Source organism: Electrophorus electricus, chromosome 6 (genome assembly GCF_013358815.1).
Source record: "Electrophorus electricus isolate fEleEle1 chromosome 6, fEleEle1.pri, whole genome shotgun sequence".
In the NCBI taxonomy this organism is placed as follows: Eukaryota; Metazoa; Chordata; class Actinopteri; order Gymnotiformes; family Gymnotidae; genus Electrophorus; species Electrophorus electricus.
The window spans coordinates 3,836,167-3,856,438 of record NC_049540.1 but is presented as its reverse complement, the minus strand read 5'-3'; the positions used below and the strand labels follow the sequence as shown (position 1 = coordinate 3,856,438).

At 45.0% G+C, this 20,272-nt stretch overlaps 2 protein-coding genes across 3 annotated transcripts in view; one reads left to right on the top strand and one right to left on the bottom strand.

The window, feature by feature from the left end:
* The first annotated feature begins 90 nt into the window (after positions 1-90).
* The window catches only part of pld2 (phospholipase D2), a 29,376-nt gene continuing 9,194 nt past the window's right edge, over positions 91-20,272 (top strand). The window contains exons 1-16 of one of the 2 annotated variants that reach the window (XM_035527242.1): positions 91-873; positions 6,287-6,413; positions 12,368-12,495; positions 12,659-12,801; positions 12,960-13,053; positions 13,578-13,643; positions 13,729-13,787; positions 14,370-14,504; positions 14,974-15,084; positions 16,195-16,338; positions 16,519-16,602; positions 18,422-18,500; positions 18,734-18,844; positions 18,978-19,175; positions 19,312-19,477; positions 20,147-20,265. In XM_035527242.1, coding sequence (XP_035383135.1) covers positions 6,314-6,413; positions 12,368-12,495; positions 12,659-12,801; positions 12,960-13,053; positions 13,578-13,643; positions 13,729-13,787; positions 14,370-14,504; positions 14,974-15,084; positions 16,195-16,338; positions 16,519-16,602; positions 18,422-18,500; positions 18,734-18,844; positions 18,978-19,175; positions 19,312-19,477; positions 20,147-20,265 — 1,737 coding nt within the window. In that variant the 5' untranslated portion in view covers positions 91-873; positions 6,287-6,313. Of the gene's footprint in view, positions 874-6,286; positions 6,414-12,367; positions 12,496-12,658; positions 12,802-12,959; positions 13,054-13,577; positions 13,644-13,728; positions 13,788-14,369; positions 14,505-14,973; positions 15,085-16,194; positions 16,339-16,518; positions 16,603-18,421; positions 18,501-18,733; positions 18,845-18,977; positions 19,176-19,308; positions 19,478-20,146; positions 20,266-20,272 lie in introns of both variants that reach the window. The other variant, XM_035527241.1, reaches the window with a different exon arrangement.
* On the bottom strand, positions 7,835-10,491 carry LOC113586817. The gene is made up of 2 exons (XM_027025189.2): positions 10,398-10,491; positions 7,835-9,517 (listed from the first exon to the last, which is right to left on the bottom strand). Exon 2 carries the CDS (start codon positions 9,511-9,513, stop codon positions 8,239-8,241), a length of 1,275 nt encoding a protein of 424 aa, XP_026880990.1. The 5' UTR covers positions 9,514-9,517; positions 10,398-10,491; the 3' UTR covers positions 7,835-8,238.

The following is a 20,272-nucleotide window of genomic DNA, read 5'->3' as shown; positions in this document are numbered from 1 at the left end:
TTTACAAATTTGAGAGTGTGTGTGAGAGAGAGAGAGAGAGAGAGAGAGAGAGAGAAAGAGAGATATATATATATATATATATATATATATATATATATAAAAATAAAACCTGGGCTCCATATTAGTCGTTTTCACATTAGTGTCAGTGTTCCTCAGGCTCACGTTGATTATAAAGAATATTGCTAATGACAGCGTTATTGATCCTTTTTGGACACGCCTCCCCCGCCCAAAATTGCCAATTTATTTGCCATATGAATTTTTAGAGCCACTCGAGCCAGACTGACAAAACAGATAGAGCTCGAGGCTGCATTACTCGTATTGTTAACTTGGTTACCACCGTCTTGATAGGACGGTCTACACATTAGAGAGTTAATATCAGTAGGCTAGTATGCGAAAGACATTTCGCCTGTGACGGAGTTGGATGTTTCGAATGCCGCTGCTGCGCAAATTACGGTTGCTATGCGGAATGCAAGAGACGGAAAGGGACCGATACATCGATACGACTTTAATGCACCTTTTTACAATCAAAAATACTCTGCGAGTGGTCTTATGAAAATTGATGAATTTGTGCATGGGTGTTGTAGTAAGTGCAAGACTCGGGTTTCTACGTGTATTTCCAGGCAGAACCGGTTCTCTCTTTACGCCTGCGAAGATTGTGACTGCACAGAGCACGACTCGGGGCAGATATTCGGATGTTTACGGTAGTACGACCGGTAGTTTGCCTACGTAGAAAAAAGGAGTACAGGCGAAGTTTATTAGGGCGTGAGGAGACGTGGATGGTCGGAAAGTTTGGGCACTCAGGTGTACAACAATGTGGGCTGCTATTCTTTCAACGGCCCGAGCTGTTCTTTGATCGCGACGGATGTTTTTGGGGTGAGTAACTGCGCTTGAGGGAATTCGTTTTGCACTACAGAGATCAATCAAAACAAACATCAGTGAATTTCTAAGTTGTGTAGTTAGTATAACTATACATCTCGGTTTTACACCTTAAAGCAAACGTAAACTCTCCATGTCATCTGGAACTTCATTGTTAGAAAGTTGTTCCGGGAAATGGGTAGAGAAGCCAAAGGGTTCGAGGAGAAACTTAATCCTAATATCAGTCATCTCTAGCCGACCACCTCTATAATGTGCCTTCAAACATGACATTTCCATTATGGTCTGCATGGGGTGGGCCTATATGAAGTGAGGTTTCAGGATTTGGATTTAGTCATTATTTCTGCCTGTGTGGGGAGGAGGCGAGTGCGTAAGAGTGTGGTCGGGGATTGGGAAGTGAATGACGCTGAAGTCCCATCTCACTCACTTCCTTTAGGCTCCAGAGCCAAGTTCAAAGACATGGATTTGATTAGTTGACACCAAGACTCACTGCAGTCTACGGTCATATAAGACTGCAGTCATAGTTTAAATACACTTCCATGGATACACTGTTTATTACTGTGCTTTTTTCCAAGCATCAACCGTGCCCGTGTTAAACTCACATAAGGCTAGTTAATTCGCTGGGGAGCAAAGAAAACAAGAACATCTTAAGTGGATGCGTATCTTGAGCAAAATTCAGGATTGGGTACGGGTGTGGGAATGTATCGGCTTCTACCTGACATTATCAAAATAAATATTGCTCTAAGGTTGGCAGCACCCACTCACTTAGAATCCAGAAGCGCATCACAGGAGCAAACATAGGCAAGACCTAGGCAAAACAGTTGCCATAGTGATATCATTCCGAGGTTATCCACATGCAAACAGTCTAACATGAGAGTTCAGACGGCATGTGATTCGCTTTCTCTTTTACTGTTTTGTTAGCGATCCGTGTGCACTTTGGCTTTAAATAGAGTTTTTGCTGGCATGTGTAAGACTCGAGCCACTTTTTTTGACTTATTGACACGTTTATATTGTTTAACGCATGTAACAAAAGAGTAATTGCTTAACACACTTGTCAGGAGAAAAATGAAATTCGAGAAGGGGTAAGCAGATCTAGTCGGGAAGTTTGACAACTGCTGTTGCAAAATCAAGAGTCGATCACGAGTTTAAGCTTTCTAAGGAAATGAATGATTTGTACGGGTAAAAATAAGATTACTTGTATTTTGTTTGAGAGTTATTATGACTTTGATACCGATTCATTACATATGTGACGTTTCTTTTGACTTTTTGAATACAGCAGTTCTTAAGCGGAACGAATGCCTAAACGAATGCCTGACATTTCTGTCGGAGTTTATAGCAAACGAGAGAGCGATTGGTCCTGCAGATTTGGAGAGTGCTGCACATGCTTTTGCATGAACAGGCCAGATCACCGCAGCACAATTGTAATGTAGCTCACGCTCGCGGGACGTCTTGCCAGCAGTCCCAGTGGCGCGGACATCGCTTCACTTCTCTCCAGAGGGAAACGAAGAGGCCAGCGTGATGGTGTCGGCGCCCTCCCGCGACTTGATGGGGAAGCTGTACACTCCTTTTGCAATGGGATTGCGTTCTCTCCTTCTTTCTGACGGTGTTTCAACATGCGTTGCACAAAGAGTTTCTCCTAAACCTTCAGACCGCTGCAGGGTTTACATCATCTCCCCTCTCAGACGCCCTGGAATGACTTAACCTCCTCCCTCGCTTCCCTTTTTTTTTTTTTTTTTTTTTTTTTTTTTTTTAACTTCATCTCCCAGTGTTGTGTTCACCTGAAACATGGTGGTTGTCTTAGCAACGACAGGTACGGCCAACAAGTGCCCCCGCGCGCGCCAGTTCTTTTTGTTTTGACGTGGGCATCGTGCCAAGGATAAACGATACTTTGAGTGGCTTGTTTGTTGCTGTTTCTTAATTTTTTTTGTTTGGGGGATGGTTCATTTGCTTTGGCCCCGCTGCCTGCTGGGACAGCTTGTTGAGCTATGACTTGCTGTCCTTGTTCAAAAGACATTTGTCCTGTTGCCGGACAGACTGAGTGAACCCAACAGAGCCACAGGACCGAGAAGAGCTGTATGTTATTACATACCACTCACAGGGGTGTGTGTGTGTGTGTGTGTGTGTGTGTGTGTGGGTGTGTGTGTGTGTGTGTGTGAGAGAGAGAGGCTTAACTCCTCGTTCTTGCTCCTTAGACACACGGACACGCACCGTTTCAGACGAAAACAAGTTTCACCTCATTTTCCAGAATAACTGTTTAGTTTAGTCTTTTGATCCCTCTTTATAATAACTGTTAATTACGATGATTGGGCACATCAGTAGAGGAGCAAGCTTGGATCATTTATACGTGGTATTTCCTGTGTGTCTTTAAAATCAGATGCAGACGACTTTCATACTGTTCTTGGTGTGGGTAGCGTGAATTTACAGGTTGAGCTCTCCTCCGCCCTCTAGTGGACAAATTCGGTTTGGTAGCTTGGAAGTGGAGGAAAGGAACCGTGTCAAAATTCTTCTGTAACGTTTTCAAAGTCAGCTTTGTCATCCAGACTATACAAGTAGTGCACATCTGAACGAGATTGCGTTTCTCCAAACTCCGATGTGCAAATATACACTATACATAAAGGTAAGTCCACGAGAAAAGACAGTAAAAATACACAAGATAGCTATATTGTGCGTGTGTATACATATATATATATATATATATATATATATAATGTATGTTGCACATAGGAATAAAATACTGCACATTGTATATAGAAACCATTGACATTGTGCAATAATCACTGGAACAGTGTAACCGGTTTTGTAATTTAGCACTGGAAAATGTTGATAAGGTGCTCACAGAGAGAACATTAATGGAAGATGGGGGTGTGGGTTATAAATAGTGATCATAATAGTTCTATGTTTCTTGGTATAAAGTAAAATAAAATAAATGTGGTGTGTATTGTTAAAGGCAGTTGAGTAGCCTAATGGCCTGTGGGAAGAAGCTCTTGTTAAGTCTGGCAGTCTTGCACCACATGCAGCAGTAATGTTTACCAGAGGGCAGTCTATGGTCAGGATGGGTGGGATCCCTGACCATCTTGGAGGCTCTGCTGAGGCAGCGTGACCAGTATAGACCTTGTATGGATGAGGTTCTGATGATTTTCTCTGCTGTCCTCACCACTCTCTGGAGAGATTTCTGGTCTGAGGCGGTGCAGCTGCCATACCAGACTGGGAGGCTGCTGGTCAGAACGCTCTCTATGGCGCCTCTATAAAACATCGTGAGGATAGGAGATGAAAGGTTTGCGCTCCTCAGCCTTCGCCGGAAGTGAAGGCGCTGCTGTGCCTTTTTGATGAGGGAAAACGTGTTATAGTAACATGTGGACAAGGCTGTAAGGGGCATGGCTTTAGAGGTGCACTCTTGCCAAAGCAGGTAATAATTATAGACCAAGCACCTTTTGTACAACTTTTCTCTGAGTGAAGAAAATACTTGAACACTTTTAGCTTTCTAAAGGTTTGCTTTCACTGAGGATATCTCAAAGAGCAATTCTTGCTCTCAGTAAAAAGAGACCAAACTATCATAATCTAATGTGATGCTAAAATAGGTGATTTGCAGTAAGTAAAAACAGACCCAAATGTTTAATATTCATCTTTGACTTATTCTGATCAAAAAGCTAAAGACAGCTTCAGCAGTGACCCCTGTGTCCCACAATGCCTTGCTTATCCTGAAAAATAAGTGAAGACGTGAACTTTTATTTTGAAGTTAAACTCTAAGTGGTAAGTTGATCAATATCTCTAATATTTTGTTAATGCATGTTACTTATATTATTAATATAATTAATAAATGCTAGAATTAGTGATTTAACAAATATTCTATAAACAGACTGACACGTGGTGTCGCATGGTGCTGCGTGTCTTGCTATAGAAGGTTGAGTTAGGCAAATGAGCCCACTGATGAAGGTTAAAGATGCTAATGAGCCCTCTGACAAAGGTTAACGATGTTTCTCGAGTGAGCATACTGACCAATGAGTGTTGTGCAACAAATCAAAGCCCCCAGCAAGCGGAGAGACAGAGTCTAGGGTGGTAGAGAAAAACAAGACATGATGTTTGTCACCAACAGGATATACAATAATGTACAGTCGTTTGAGAACAATGGAAAAATTTGTCTGGAAACTTCTTTTAACCTTGTTCTTGCATCCTAAAAAGTACCATTCCTCCAGCTCTAGCCTTTAATCTTATCCATTTATCCTCACTGGCCCCACCTCTGTTCTAGAGGGTTCAGGGTAAAATGCTGGTGTTTACTAGGATCTGCTTAACCGCCAGTTTTCCAATACCATTCCCATACCATTCTTTCCATTCCAACTGGTGAATGGCTTTTTAAAAATCATGCTCTTTGCCCTTCATAGGACCTGGGTGTGTTAGTTGTAATATCTCGGCTTCAAGCCTTGATACATAATTTAGGCCTTAGGCTTTAATTAATGTTTTAGCTGTCCAGAAGTGGCACCCCTGCTAGGTGCAAGTCAAGGTGAAAGCTGTTCTGTACCTTACAACAAAGTTGTAAACCATTTAGAGGAAGAGTACAAACCAAGGTGAAAAGAGTTTGTAGTTTTCAGTATCATTATATCATTGCAGTTTAATTGCAATACAATATTTTCTCTGCATTGTGCAGCCCTTTTGTTTGTTTGTTTGCTATATGTATGTATGATATATATATATATATATGAGTAGAGCAAAAGTCACTGAAAGCAGAACAGGACTCGTGTTTATCAGCTGTGGTGGAAACCTGTAAATAAAACTCAGAACCAAGACTTTGCCTTTTGTATTTTTAATTGTAAGCTCTTTGCAAAGAGGATTCAAGTCTAACACACATACTGATGTAGAGTCTTAGACCAAGGTATTTATACACAATAAGAAACAAAAAAGTTATTCTGTAGAGCTGACAGGTATACAACTTCCCTCATACATCACAAAATGTTGTACGTGACTTCTCACAAGACACAAGATAGTGCTATAAAATAGAGCCATACATGCAATTTTCACAGAAGCAAATTGCTAATAAGTTCAGCCATAGATCAATAATATAGTTCATTTATATAAGGGTTCAGTGTAAAAAAAATTCCCCAAATTCCCATCACACTGCTTATACTGTTTCAAACTGCTTACTCTGCATACCATGGGGCAGTACTACAAATACCATGATGCACTGGTGTTTGTGCTTTGGGGGAAATGGAAGCCAGATAAAGCTGCTTCCTTTCTTGGCCTGTACTGTACTTACCCCTCACAGTCTACTTGACTCTCCATAGTGCTATAAAGAGTACTATTCTGATCCAACTGTGGTGGCTGTGAAACCAGGCAGGATTAAAATCATTCCTGTCTCCAAAGTAGCAGCGACGTGAAAGTTTTTGTTTGTGTGTGTGTGTGGGTGTGGGTGTATGACTAGGTGAAGGTCTGAGTTGTCAGCAGCGTCATGGCAGATCTACAGGCAAACACGGAGAAGGAGTGGACTCGTGCCGAGGCGCGCGTATGCTGCCTTACTGAAGATCAGTTGGACGGCGTCAGAGCCAGCGGTGAGGAACCACCCACCCAGCAACAGCCGGCCTGCACACACCACTGCTCTCATGACATGAAAAGCCAATCTAGATTTAAGTGAAATTAAGGGGATGTAGGAAGTCAGTGTGATGAGGGTGTGTGTGTGCGCGCACGTGCAGCCAGCTGGTCTACGAAACCAGTGACGTAGGAGAGGGATTTGGGAATACATCATTATTGCCACTCGGTTGTTTTTTGTGCATTTCTGAAGTATGTGTACTGTTACTTTTAAGAAACTCTTGATTTAATCGGTGTCCTGTCTGTCTTGTAAGAGTACGTCCTGTCTGACTCTTCCACGGTCCTCAGGAGCGGGATCTTTTAAGGCCGGGCCTTGTTTAACGCAGCAGGGTGAAGTGGCAGGTGCCGGCATGCGTGCTCACACTTTCACTCGTTTTGGTGTGTGCACAGTGTTGCCATGGCTATATTTACATCGCATCAGTTTACATCGCATCAGTGTGTGTGTGTGTTTGGGGGGGGGGGTGCTGTCTACACGCACATGTACACGTGTGGACAAAGGCGTATCAGCATAAAGGTGAGTGAACAACAGGTATGTATCAGTGTATGCAGGAGCTGCATTTTAGAATTGCACATCACAGCTTGTGGTGGCTACATATTAAGTTTGGTTTGTTTTGTCTTTTTTTGGGGGGTGGTCACATATTAAAGTGAGAAGGACACATGGGCATCAAGCCTTAATAACAATTGGGTGACTACAATGGTAGGGAAATCCCTACAAAAGCAATGGATGAATGCTGCATGCTGATGGAGGAGCTGCAGCTGCAAGGCCCCTACCACAGGAAGTGTGGGCGAAGCTGTACAGAAGTCACTCTTGCCGTGTGAGCAGCGGGATTTTTCTCTGTGTGTGTGTGCGTGCATGTGTGCTAAAACGCCAATATCACAGATTTGCTCTTTGGTGGAAGATATCCTAACATTAATGTATAGTTAAAGCAAATAGCTGTGGCTTTAGCCTCTGTGCAGTATGTGCAGTTGCAACAGGAAATATGATGCCTCTGGACTCTGTGGTGGAAATTCAATGAAACGGGGAGTCAGATGTGGATAATAAGTAAAAAAGGTTTTAATAGAAAAGAAAGATTCCACAGAGTGTGGGGCTCACAACCAAGAGAAGCCCCGAGTCATACAGAGCATTGCTTGATATACAATTCTAACTGTATGCCTTGACCAATCACAGACTTCCTGCCTCTTGTTGCTATGGCTCATATACCATTCAGCTTTAAGCGTTGCTTATCTCTTTCAGGCCGGCTGGTAAGAATCTTGCTTGACTGTCATCCCTTAATTGCAGGCAATAAAGCAATGGCAGGCAATAAAGCAATTGCAGGCAATAAAACGAGAGACATCTTCCTGCTTATCTAATCTACGGTCTCACTCCCTTAAAGTTCTTTGCTTACATAAACATTTTTCCTAGGGAACAGGATAGTGCTGAATGTATGTGAATCACTGAAGCACATAGTATTTCCTTTACAACTCTTTTACAGCTGTGTGCACACCTGCTTTGACAAAAGCCACTAAAAACATGAAGAACCAAGTTTTTATCTTTTTTTCAGGAGTGAAATACTTAAATGGGAGCAGAAGAGGACAGAGGCCCACTGTAAAGCTCACTACCACAATTACAATCTATGTGACAAGAATATATACAAATTGATTGAATTTGATTGGATGATTTAAAATACATGTAACCATATTTTGGAGCCATTATACACATTAAAAAGAGAAGGGGAAGAGAAGTGGTATAGGAAGGTGTACAAAGACGAGTCAATTAAAAGATTGGATACCATTTCCCCTCAGGGGAGGTTAGCGGTTCCAGTAGAGCCAGCAGTTCCTGGCCCAGTGGCCACGCCCGCCGCAGGTGTAACACTTGTCAGGGCCGACCTCGTCACCTCCGCCCGGTCTCCGGCATCTCTCCCACTCATGGCCGTAGTTGCCACAGTTCTCGCACTGGATCTTCTGGTTGCAGTACTTGAGGGCAACTCTGCTAAACGGGTCGCCATAGCTCGTGAAAAGGCAGACGCTAAGGTCCACGTACTTGCCCCATGCGTTTTGCAGCACGTCACAGAGGACGCGTTCATCATTTATGTCAGGTGCTTCGTTACTCTTGCCGTAGGCCTTGATGGACCCGCCGTTTCTCTGGGTCCGGGACTGGTGCACACGGTACTGTTTCATGGCTGATCCGAGAGCTGTTGACATACACTTGTGGAACCTCTGCAGCAGGGCTTCCATGTTTGCATGGTTTAAGGAATCAGTCAGACACAGGTCATGCTCTCTCAAATCCTTTACTGTCTGCAAAGACTTTTGGGGAAATTTTGTCTGGACTAGTTGGAAGATGCGATAAAGATCTACCCCTAAGGAATAGAATATCTTCAAGAACTTGTGATTGGAATGGTATTCTTTCAGGTCAGGGAGTGTAGCAAGATGTATATCCTCATCTGAAGGGAAGTTTGAATCAAACAAGATTTGGGACAACTTAACCACTTTTAGGGAAATTGTCTTATTTTCCTTCATTTGTTCACTGAGTTCTTGCTGCAGCGACCTCATTTGATCATCTTTAGATCTCATTTCCACCGCAAGTTGTTGTTCGCTGGCTTGAGACAATTTTAGTGTGGATTGCAGCTGCCAGGTTTGCTCTTCCTGGTCCTGGAGCTGTTGCCTCAGCAAGGTAATCTCCTGCTCCTGACCCTTCACCCTCCTCTGGAAGCTTTGCAGCTGCTTGGTTTGCACTTCCTGGTCCTGGAGCTGTTGCCTCAGCAAGGTAATCTCTTGCTCCTGATCCTTCACACTTTTCTGGAGCTGTTGCAGCTGCTTTGCTGCTCTGTCCCTCTGCTTAACCATAGGGTCGTATTGCCATGCCATGACGGCAATGGCCATCTTGCCTTTGCTCACACTCCACCTCTTGCAGTGTGCCCACCACTCGCTGCAATCGGCCGCACTCCCCTGGGTGGGGAACGTCCCCTTCTGCGCTTTGGCCAACCGCTTGGTGGCTGCTTTGTAGCCCTGCCTCCTGAGCTCCAGACTTAGGACCTTGTCCCACGGCAAGTGAGTGGGCACATAGAGTTCAGCCTGACCAGACATGCTGCTGCCTTGGCAAAGAGTTAAATATGAAATCACATTATTACATTTTCAATGCCAAACTTGGTTCATTTGAATAAGAAAATTATAGAAACTGACAAACAAAAAAGACTATAAAATGACCCTCAGTAAAATCAGCTGCTGTGTCTGCCATTTCTGTGATGATTTCCAGCACAACACTTGGTACGCATTGTTCAAAAAGAGAGTGATAAACAGCTATACCTCACATTTGAAAGTGCTCAGAGCAGTTTCCACAGTGATGATGAAACTGCAGTAAATCTTTATTTTGTATCTTTGGCGGCAGACTTCCTTCCGGGTATTGTTTTCTTTGTGCATCAGTTAAAGACAGGAGACTACACTAGATTCAGAATTCAGCTGTTTGTTTTTTTTTTTATAGGATCACTGAATGAATCCAGGATTTGGTCACAAACTCGTCTACGCTCTTAGCTCAGCTAGATTGGTTTTTCTTGCACAGGGCACTGTTCACTTGGAGTCAAAGACGCTGAACAATATGCCCAATTTTTTTTTTTTCAAGCGTACATGAATGAATAAATATATATATGGCAAATCATGAGTAAATGGAAAATATGTAAATGATACAGTGCATGATGTTCAAAGATGACAGGATTGTTCAGCATCTAAGCAAGGACAGCCACCTGTAGCTAGTTCAACCATATTTCGCATAGCCTTTCACCTACATAAAAATTGGCTTGAAGCGCATACAGAGCAGAGGTCCTCTGCTGCGTATAACAGTTTAGTCTATTCACAAGAAAATAATCCTCCATGTAGGAGAGTTGCGCAGATCACACAAGCTCATTCTGTCTTTTTTTTTTTTTTTTTTCAGCTCTAGATTCAGAATGGCAGAGTCAGAAAGTCCTGACATTTACCTGCTTTATTGAAAATGGCCCACGTTGCTTGTTTACTTCCTGGTAATGATGTCCCCTGGTTGAGAGGCGCGCTGGCGGGGAGAGTCGTGGAACAAACACACTTAACTGAAGCTGTTCTTTACACTCTCAGTTTAGAGGACAGAAACACACAAAGCTCCTCCTCATATGCAAATACCTTGTCGCTGATAGGACAGGAAGACAAAGCAGAACTTTGATCAACTACAAGGACAGGAGGATATAAGGGCACAGATTTACACGCAGTTGTGAAAACGGAAGGGGAGGGGGGGAGATTCCTGGTTCTTAGTCTCCTATTTTACTCCAGTTCTTAATCAGCGTCATGGAAGCACGCACAGCGAATCTTGGGTGAGCAAAGCTTCCTTGATTTGTTGCTCAGGATTACTACTTCGAGTCTCCGACACACATATCCCACGCGTTTGAAGCTCACACACTGGCGGTGACCACCCTTTTCTGCGTGTGTCTGCTATGAGCTGAGCTGAGCTGAGCTGGGTCTGATGGAGGGCAGGCTCTGTCTCACTTTGAACAGTTTTCATTCTTTTAATGCTCACACTCTAGTAATCCTAAACTCCATTCTTTATTTAACGATGTTTAAATGTACTAAATTTCATAAGCAAGTGTGTTCATACTATAAATTCATTTGTACATAAACTTAAAGCTCCCACATATAACATCTGGTCCTCTAGCACTCTGTGTCTGTGTCCCCAGACAGGAAGAGAGCCATCTACTTTCACCCTCCTTTGCGTATTCTGTATTGACCAAACGGTGCCGTATACTGTTGCGAGAATCTCTTTTAAATTAACTGGAAGACGGTTAATTGTTACTAAAGTACATAAACAACATAGCTAGGGTAAGGCAGAGAGGCACGTCTGTAAGGGAGAGGCATCTGCCCCCCCTTTCTCAGCCCACCTTTATACTGGTCTCCTCTCACACTCTGGCTTTAGCATAAAAGAAGCTGACTTCTTCCTTTGTAGCTCTCTTTATTTAGCAACAGCGCAAGTGTTGTCTCTGCTTTATCTGCTAGCAGCTGCATAGCAGGAGACCAGTAAAGGCCGAGAGGGAGAAGTTTGCCTTCACCCTACTTGCTGTGTTCAGTTAGTTTTCTATATTAGACAGTATCCCATTAGGTTGAACTGTATTATAAAATAGTAACACTGAATGTAGCCAGCTGCCAGTTATTTACTGGCAGGGTGAGGTGTGTATATATAAAAAATGGTTGCAGTTAAGGACCTGGCTCAGGGGCCCAACAGTGGTAACTTGGCACTGGTGGGGTTTGAACTGGCAAATTCTGATTAGTAGTCAACTGCCTTAACCACTGAACTACCACTACCAATGTTACTATGACTACTATTACCACACCTATAACTGTAACATGAATGGTTTCATACTTACTGCACATTTTAGGAGAAACATGTTTATGGAGGGGGTGTAGCAAAAGCCTCGTGAGTGGATTAGTGAGTCCACGTTCACAAGCCCTATTGGGGGTCAAGCAGAGGTTAACGGGAACGTTGCAACACTCTAGTCAAATCACAGCACCACACGGATCCTTCTAAAGCTGGATGAGGTGGTCTGATTTGGCAGGGTTGACTTTACAAGAGATATGCATGTTTTGTGCTAAGATGTTTCTGGACTGGAGGATTTATAGTTGTACACACACACGTGCGCGCACAGATCACAGTCACTGAGGAGCACTTCTTGTGGTGCTTAGGTTCATAAAACCTGATGAAGAGAAACTGCTCTTCTCCACACACACACACACACACACGTAGCATGTGGGCAGTTAGATAGGATGTGAGAAAAGATGATGACACCATCATGGAAATGGAGAAGAGAAAATGTTGAGAGAGCTGCTGCTGCTCCACAGGGTTGATAAGGTGTGTGTGTGTGTGTGGATGTGTGTGGGTGTGTGTGTGTGTGGGTGTGTGGGTGTGTGGGTGTGTGTGTTTCTCTCCCAGAAAAGCGGGAGTTTTTCCTGGTGCATCACCTGGCTGAGCTAAAAGAGGGAAGCATCTCTCCACTGCTCCACAACACCCCCATCACCTGCAGAGTTGAGAACACTGAGAGATACACTACTCGCTCCAAGGTATGTATGGGGGGAGGTGCTAAACTGTATAATATAAGCATGTATGTATATGGTTGGGGAAGGCTGTGATACGAAAAACATTTTAAATGTAAGAGTTTAAAATTCTTTGGAGGATAATGTGGAAGACTAAAGGTTTGGGTGTTGCCTGTGTGTTTGTGCGCAGGTACGTATATGTACCCTCTACACAGTGCGCCTGACGCACGGGGACTTCACGTGGACAGTGAAGAGGAAGTATAAGCATTTTCAGGAGCTGCACAGAGACCTGTACAAACACAAGATGATGCTGCAGTTCCTCCCCCTTGGGAGGTGAGCACACGCACTGAACCATGGGAATCATGCTGGCCGGTTCAGAGAGGAACAGGAATTTTTGTGAAGAGAGACAACGTACTATGTATATAATGGCAAAGACTTAACTCTGTGTGTGTGTGTGTGTGTGTGTGTGTGTGTGTGTGTGTGTGTTTCAGATTTGCCTTGCAGAGACAGCAGTTGGAGAGCATGAGTGAGGAAATGCCCACTCTGCACGGCACAGATAGGATAAGAAGGACAGCCAGCAAACCGGTACACACACACACACATCACAAAGTTTGGCTCGCCTCAGATAGGGAGCCCCGAGTATACAAAAGCATGGCTAGTTATACTACTCCTGTTCGGTTTTTTTAACCGATCATGTTTTCTCAAGCAGCTCTTCTTCCCTTTGTTGCTGTGGCTATAAGCCAATCAGCTCTCGGCTTGGTTTGTTCCCCAAACCATCCCAAACTGGTTCCAACCAGTGTGGGTGGTATGTCAAGTTGACCTTGATGTTAACAGTTCCTGATACATGTTCTACTTAATCAGCAACAGGCAGATACAAATGTGCAGACAGGATTATTCATTTGGCAACAGAAGGGTCAGTGTGATTATATATGAATCACATAATACATAGTTTCGTAACATTTTCCATCACAATTAACTACTACAGAAATATTTTCTCTCAAACACATTTGAAGGTGTGTGTGTGTGTGTGTGTGTGTGTGTGTGTGTGTGTGTGTGTGTGTGTGTGTGTGTGTGTGTGTGTGTGTGTGTGTGTGTGAGAATCATTACAGAAATACCTGGAGGATTTCCTAAACAGCCTGCTGGAGAACACCTTCTCCAAGAACTACAGTGGCACGGTTAGACTCACACACACACACACACACACACGCACCACACACAGCGTAGTGTTGGTATGACATTTTTGTCTTCTTATGCTCTTAGCTGGAGTTCCTTTCTGTCAGTCCTCTGTCCTTCATCAAAGATCTTGGACCCAAAGGCATGTGAGTAAAACCATGCGAGTGTGCTGATTTGAACCAGTGTGTATTCAGCGGTGTGAGTCTGCAGAGTCTCCTGTCCACCTCCACGTCCCTGTTCAGCGGTGCGAGTCCGCAGAGTCTGGGTTCCGGTGCTAGTCACTGCACTCAGTACAGACTGCTATTGGCATTGGTGTATAGATAAGGTTATCAAGCCTTGTTATGCACATGAGACTACAGAGGAATAAAACCTCTTCCTGAACCTGAACGGTGCAGCCCTGGTGCTGCCACCCAGGCAGGCGACGAAACTGGACACGCCGTGTGCAGCGAGCTTCTTTCCTGCAGCAGGCACAAAGGCAGTAATGCAGTCTGCCTCTTCCATGACCCTGGGCGGAGCTTTTCTATCATGTACAGTTAGCTGGCTGTACCCTCCCTGCCCTCCAATCACCCCTGCTGCCCTGGGACACGCCCACTCCCCTTTCCACAAAATGCGGAACAACCCCCCCTCCCCCCACCAGCACCCAGATTAGCTAAGGCGAGACATGGGACATGTCCCAGCATGCCCCAGACCACCCCTTCGCCCCTCACCCAGTGTGCTCCGTGTCCTAGCGAGGGCTACGTGCTGAAGCGCTCCGGTGGCCACCGCATCCAGGGCCTCAACTGCTTCGGCCACCACCAGTTCTGCTTCCGCTGGTCGCACCGCTGGCTGGTGGTCAAGGACTCGTTCCTGCTCTACATGTCCAGGTGAGACACACACACACACACACACACTCTTGCTTATTATTAAGAGAAAGAGCGAGAGAGCATCAACATTTCACTTCTGTTTATTTGTCAACTAAATGAATATTTCATGCTTTAAATCAGTATGGGATAGCAATAACGTGAATGTATTTCTCTGTGGAGATGTTCTGCATGTCCTTGGTTATATTACTGTATGAGCAACTGACTGTGTAAGTCATAAAATATCTCTTATACATTCTTATACGACAATAAAACGCTGAGTTTCACATGTATAGTGGGTGCATTATAAATGTGATTAATCTTACTGCGTACATCAGAATACAGTCATTCAAAGAGACAGCTCAATTTCACGCAGGTGTGTGATTTGTCAAGGGCGGCCCAGGCCGGAGAAGTGCCGCTAGGTTGCGTGTCCTTTACGCGTGTGGTGCATGCTCGTTGGCTGCTCTCCTGACCCCAGGCCTTTTGTGAACAGAGACCCTGGCATGGTCTCCTTCGTGCTGCTGTTCGACCCGGAGCTGAAGGTCCTGGTGGGCCGCTGCTACACGGACACCAAGCACGGCGTCTGCATCGAGAACTTCAGCAGGTAATGCGTTGGGGGGAGAAATCTGGACAGATTAATATCATGATTGCAGCAATTGCTGTGCTATGAAGGAGGCAAGGGTAAAGCAAGCAGGTCTCTGTTTTACACACACACACACACACACACACACACAAGCATCTGAGAGGTGCTCCCCCCTTTCTGTTCCACGCTTTTTACTGTTCACCCTAAGCAGTGAGAAAAAGATCAAGTCCCTACTAGACATTTTGTCCCACTGTACTTATTCCTCCCAGAAACTAGGTGGAGGGTGTGGTGGAAATTTGAATAAACAGCAAGTCAGACGTGATTAAAAGAGTAATTTAATAAAGAAAATAGGACATACAAAACACAGCTGTGTGAGACACAGGTGTAGACTGACTCTGCTGCTTATATCTAAACTTCAACACCCCCCCCCCAGGGAGGGGTGCTCTGTGATCTTGTTTTACGCATTTCCTGCTCCTTGTCGCGATGAACATTCCTGCATATGCCAGAACACTTCAAAGGACAGACACCATTTGCAAGACAGGAAAAGCCTAATCCCTCTTTGACACCTGCAGATCACAACACATGCAGGTCATAAAGCAACATTCCAACAGTCGTTTGTTCACACAATATACAGAGACAGAGTATGCAGACTAAACTATTCATATAGGATTATATGATGGAAAGGATTAACATGATTATATATGAATCATTACATATGAATCACATGATAATACATGATCGAATAATATTTTCCATCACAAGGGTCAGATAGTGGGCAAGGTTGGGATCAGAGACCATCTGTAGCATCCTGACTTACTTGCATGCTTGCACAAACAGTTCAAGCGGTTGATTAAATATAAATTGTCCATAACGCCTGTCAGCCCCAATCCTGCTCCTAAACGGAGTTCGTAATCGATATCATCCTGTTCTCACCCAGTGTTTAATGTCTTGTCTCCACACAGTATCGCCTTGTGTTTGTCACGGAGTTTATCAGTCTGTATAATGCCCAGTACTGCTTTTATTTTCTCTCTCTCTCTCTGTGTGTGTGTGTGTGTGTGTGTGTGTGTGTGTGTGTGTGTGTGTGTGTGTGTGTGTGTGTGTGTGCGTGCGTGCGTGCGTGGATGCACACAGGAAACTGATTATTAAGTGCAGCAGCTACAGGCAGGCTCAGTGGTGGAGTCACGAGATCCGGCAGCTGTCTGAACACTGCGACTTTCTCCAGGCCCACCGTTTCAAAGGCTTCGCCCCACCTCGCCCCCACACCCCTACCAAGTGGTGCGTCCTGCCCCCATACCCCTGGGAGTGGGATATATGCAGTTAGGAGAAGATTTACACAGTGCCATGTCATTGTCTTTAAGAAGAGTGCAAAGCTTGGTCACACAGTACAAGCTACATAAGAACTGCCACACACTTTTGTCGGTCAGTTGTATGACTGACTGCTTGATTGATCGGCAGGTATGTGAACGGGAGTGGGTATTTCTCAGACCTGGCCGATGCACTGGAGAAAGCAACAGAGGAGATCTTCATCACTGACTGGTGGTCAGTACACACACACACACACACACGCTTTGCAACTAAAATTGTCATTGGCCTGCAAGTCCTGAAGCTCTCAGGAGCTGGTGATTTATACAGGCTTTGTTCATCTGGTTTTCTTCCGAGAGGCTGGAGTTTTCTTGCTGTACCAGGCTCTCCCAGGTCCAGCCTGGTGATTTCGGCATGCCTCCTTATCTTCAAAGCCTGCTCCCTCCCCTCCTGTCTGGCTTTCACTACTGCATGCTTCTACTCAATCGGCGCCCCCCCCCCCCCACCCGCCCTGTAGTACAGTCGTGGGCAAGGATTTTGAGACTAGCACAAGTTTTGGTTTGGTCATAAAGTTTGCTGCTTCAGTTTTTATGGTGGCAATTTGCATTAAGTAGATTGTGAAGAGTGATCAGATGAATTGCAATTAATTGCAAACTCATTCATTGTCATTAAAATGGACTTAATCACAAAAATTACTGCATTTCAGCCCTGCCACAAAATGGCCTGCTAACATCATTTCAGTGATCTCATTAGCTCAGGAGAAAGTGTTAATGAGGACAAAGCAGCTGATATCACCTTGTCATGCTGATTAGAAGAGCAGACTGGTTGCTTTAAAAGGGTGGCGGTGCTTGAAGTTTTCTTCTGTTAACCATGGTTACCTCCAAGGAAACATGTGCAGTCATCATTGCATTGCATCAAAAGGGCTTCACAGGCAAGGACATTGCTGCTTGTAAGAGCACATAAATCAACCATTTATTGAATCAAGAACTTCAAGGAGAGAGGTTCAGTTGCAGTGAAGAAGGCTTCAGGTCACCCAAGAAAGAAAAGAAAGCGCCAAGACCGTCTCCTAAAGATGCAGCTACGGGATCGGGTCTCCACCAGTGCAGAGCTTGCTCAGGAATGGCAAAAGGCAGGTGTGAGTGCTTCTGCATGAACAGTGAGGTGAAGGCTTTTGGAGGATGGCTTGGTGTCAAGAAGGGCAGCAAAGAAGGATTGGGGTAAAGTTATTTTCTCTGATGAAACCCCCTTCAGACTGTTTGGGACATCCGGACAAATTATTGTCCGGATTATTGTTCGGAGAAGAAAAGGTGAGCGCTACCAGGAGTCCTGCATCATGGCAACAGTGAGGCATCCTGAGACCATTCATGTGTGGGGTTGCTTCTCATTTAAGGGAGCTGGTTGGCTCAAAGTTTTGCCTAAGAACACTGCCATGAATAAGGAATGGTATCAAAACATTCTCCAAGAGCAACTTCTCCCAACAATCCAGGAGCAATTTGGTGATGAACAATGCTTTTTCCAGAATGACAGAGCACCATGTCACAAGGCAAGAGTGATAACCTAGTGGCACGGTGAACAAAACATTTTTTGAGTCCATGGCCAGGAAGCTCCCTAGATCTCAATCCCATTGAGAACCTGTGTTCAGTCCTCAAAAAGAGGGTGGGCAAACAATAACGCAGAAACTGTGATTAGCTTCAAGCACTGATTAGGCAAGAATGGATTGCCATCAGTGAAGATTTTCAGAAGCTGATATCCAGCATGCCAAGGCGAATTGCAGAAGTCTTAAAAAAGAAGGGTCAACACTGTAAATATTTACAGTAAATATTTAATATTTTAAGTCTTTGCTTAAACTGGATATATTGGTCACTAAAAAAAAAGCTCATAATTGTACTTCACTATACCATATAAACATCTGACAAAAGGATCTAAAAAAGAACGGAGGCCGTAAACATCATGAAAACCAAACTTTGTGTCAGTCTCAACTTTTGGCAATGACTTGGAGGATTAAGCTAGTCATTTCTGGTCGTTCTTTGTAGCTGTTGTCTGCCTCTTCTCCCAGGCTGAGTCCTGAAGTCTTCCTCAAGCGTCCTGCAAGGGGAACGTACTGGCGCCTGGACCAGATCCTCAAACGCAAAGCAGTAAGTGCAAAGATCTACCTTACCCAGCTCTCCCTGCTGTCCCGATACCCCACTGCCAGCATAGCAGCGCGTAGACCCTCTTCGGCTGTCTGCCTTTTTTGCTGTGGCATATATGCAGTTAGAATATTTTATTACTGGTAATCTCCCAAGAATGATGGAGTATTATCTTTAATACTCATATTTAAGAATCTGTGTGTGTGTGCGTGTGTGTGCGTGTGTGTGTGTGTGTTTAGGAGCAGGGAGTGAAGGTGTGTGTGCTCTTGTACAAAGAGGTGGAGCTGGCTCTGGGCATCAACAGTGACTACAGCAAGCGAACCCTCATGAACCTGCACCCCAACATCAAGGTGTGCTTGTGTGTGGGATGAGTAGCTAAACTGCACCCCACCATGATGCATCACCGGGGCCCTCTGCCTAGAGACACAACACTGCCCAGTGAAGGGTCCCCGTTTCTCTAACTCGGACCCTTGCCGCACCCAGGTGATGCGTCACCCCGACCACATGGCTTCCGTGGTGTTCCTGTGGGCCCATCATGAGAAGATGGTGGCCATTGACCAATCGGTGGCCTTCGTGGGTGGGTTGGACCTCGCCTTCGGGAGATGGGATGACAGCAGCTATAGGCTGGTGGACATGACACCTTCCAGAGTAGCCAATCCTGGAGCAGATCCCAAGACAGAGGTCAGGAATACAGTTTTATTCTGTTGTATTCCTATTTTATGCCATTTTTTTTATACAGGATTGTTGTTCTCCTATAGTCCCAGGATAAGTGTTTTTGTTCCTCATACATTCTCTCTCTTCCCTCCTCTTCAAGAAGGACCTGGAGGGTGAATCGGCCATCCCTCTCACTACTGGGGAGGCTAGTGACCCCCCTAGAGGCAGTGATGAGGTGGACCTGGGCTGTAACTCCCTCTTGTGGCTGGGCAAAGACTACAGCAACTTCATCAAGAGAGACTGGACCCAGCTGGAGCAGCCTTTCCAAGGTGCCCAGACCTGCTTCCGAACCGCCATGACCATCTCCACAGAGCAGTCACCAGCACGCGACTAATACCTGCAAACTTAATCTGCTCTCTTATGTGCACTGTGTATTTGCACTGGTGTGCAAAATGAAAACACATAGACCAGGAATCAAACCAAAATTCCACCCAAGAATGGGCTCAGGAGGCTATGCGAAGAAAACGTGGGTAAATGAGTCTTCCATAGCACAGGTAACTGCAGGTGGAGGGGTCATGGCCGAGGATCAGACAGCGATGATGAACGAGGGCGTGGAGGAGGAGCCAAGGCAGGAGGCTTGACAGCCCTGCTGGAGGTTATTTGGCAAAGTTGAGTCAGAATGTATTAACCTTCAGGTTCTTCATGTTTGCCTGCATCTTCAGACCAGTAGTTTCAGTGGAAGCACGAGGCAGCCAGTTTACCATGAGTCGAACTGCACAGTAGGCAGGAAGAAGTTAAACAGCGTGGACGAGTGGACGAGAGGAGGGGTGGAGGGCTGGAGGGGAGGTTTCCCCTCTGACCTTTAGTGTGCTAAGCACAACGCAGGATTATTTAAATACTTAGGAACAGGCCTAATTGTTCAAAACTGTTAGAAAATGTCTATGGGTCAGACTCTGCATAAAGACACAAACATGAAAGAGATTCTCCGCCTCCCTCAGATAACGTGGATCGCACCCAAGTGCCACGGATCCCGTGGCGTGACCTTGGAGCGGTGATTCATGGGAATGCGGCCCGGGACATGGCGCGCCACTTCATCCAGCGCTGGAACTTCACTAAGGTCGGAG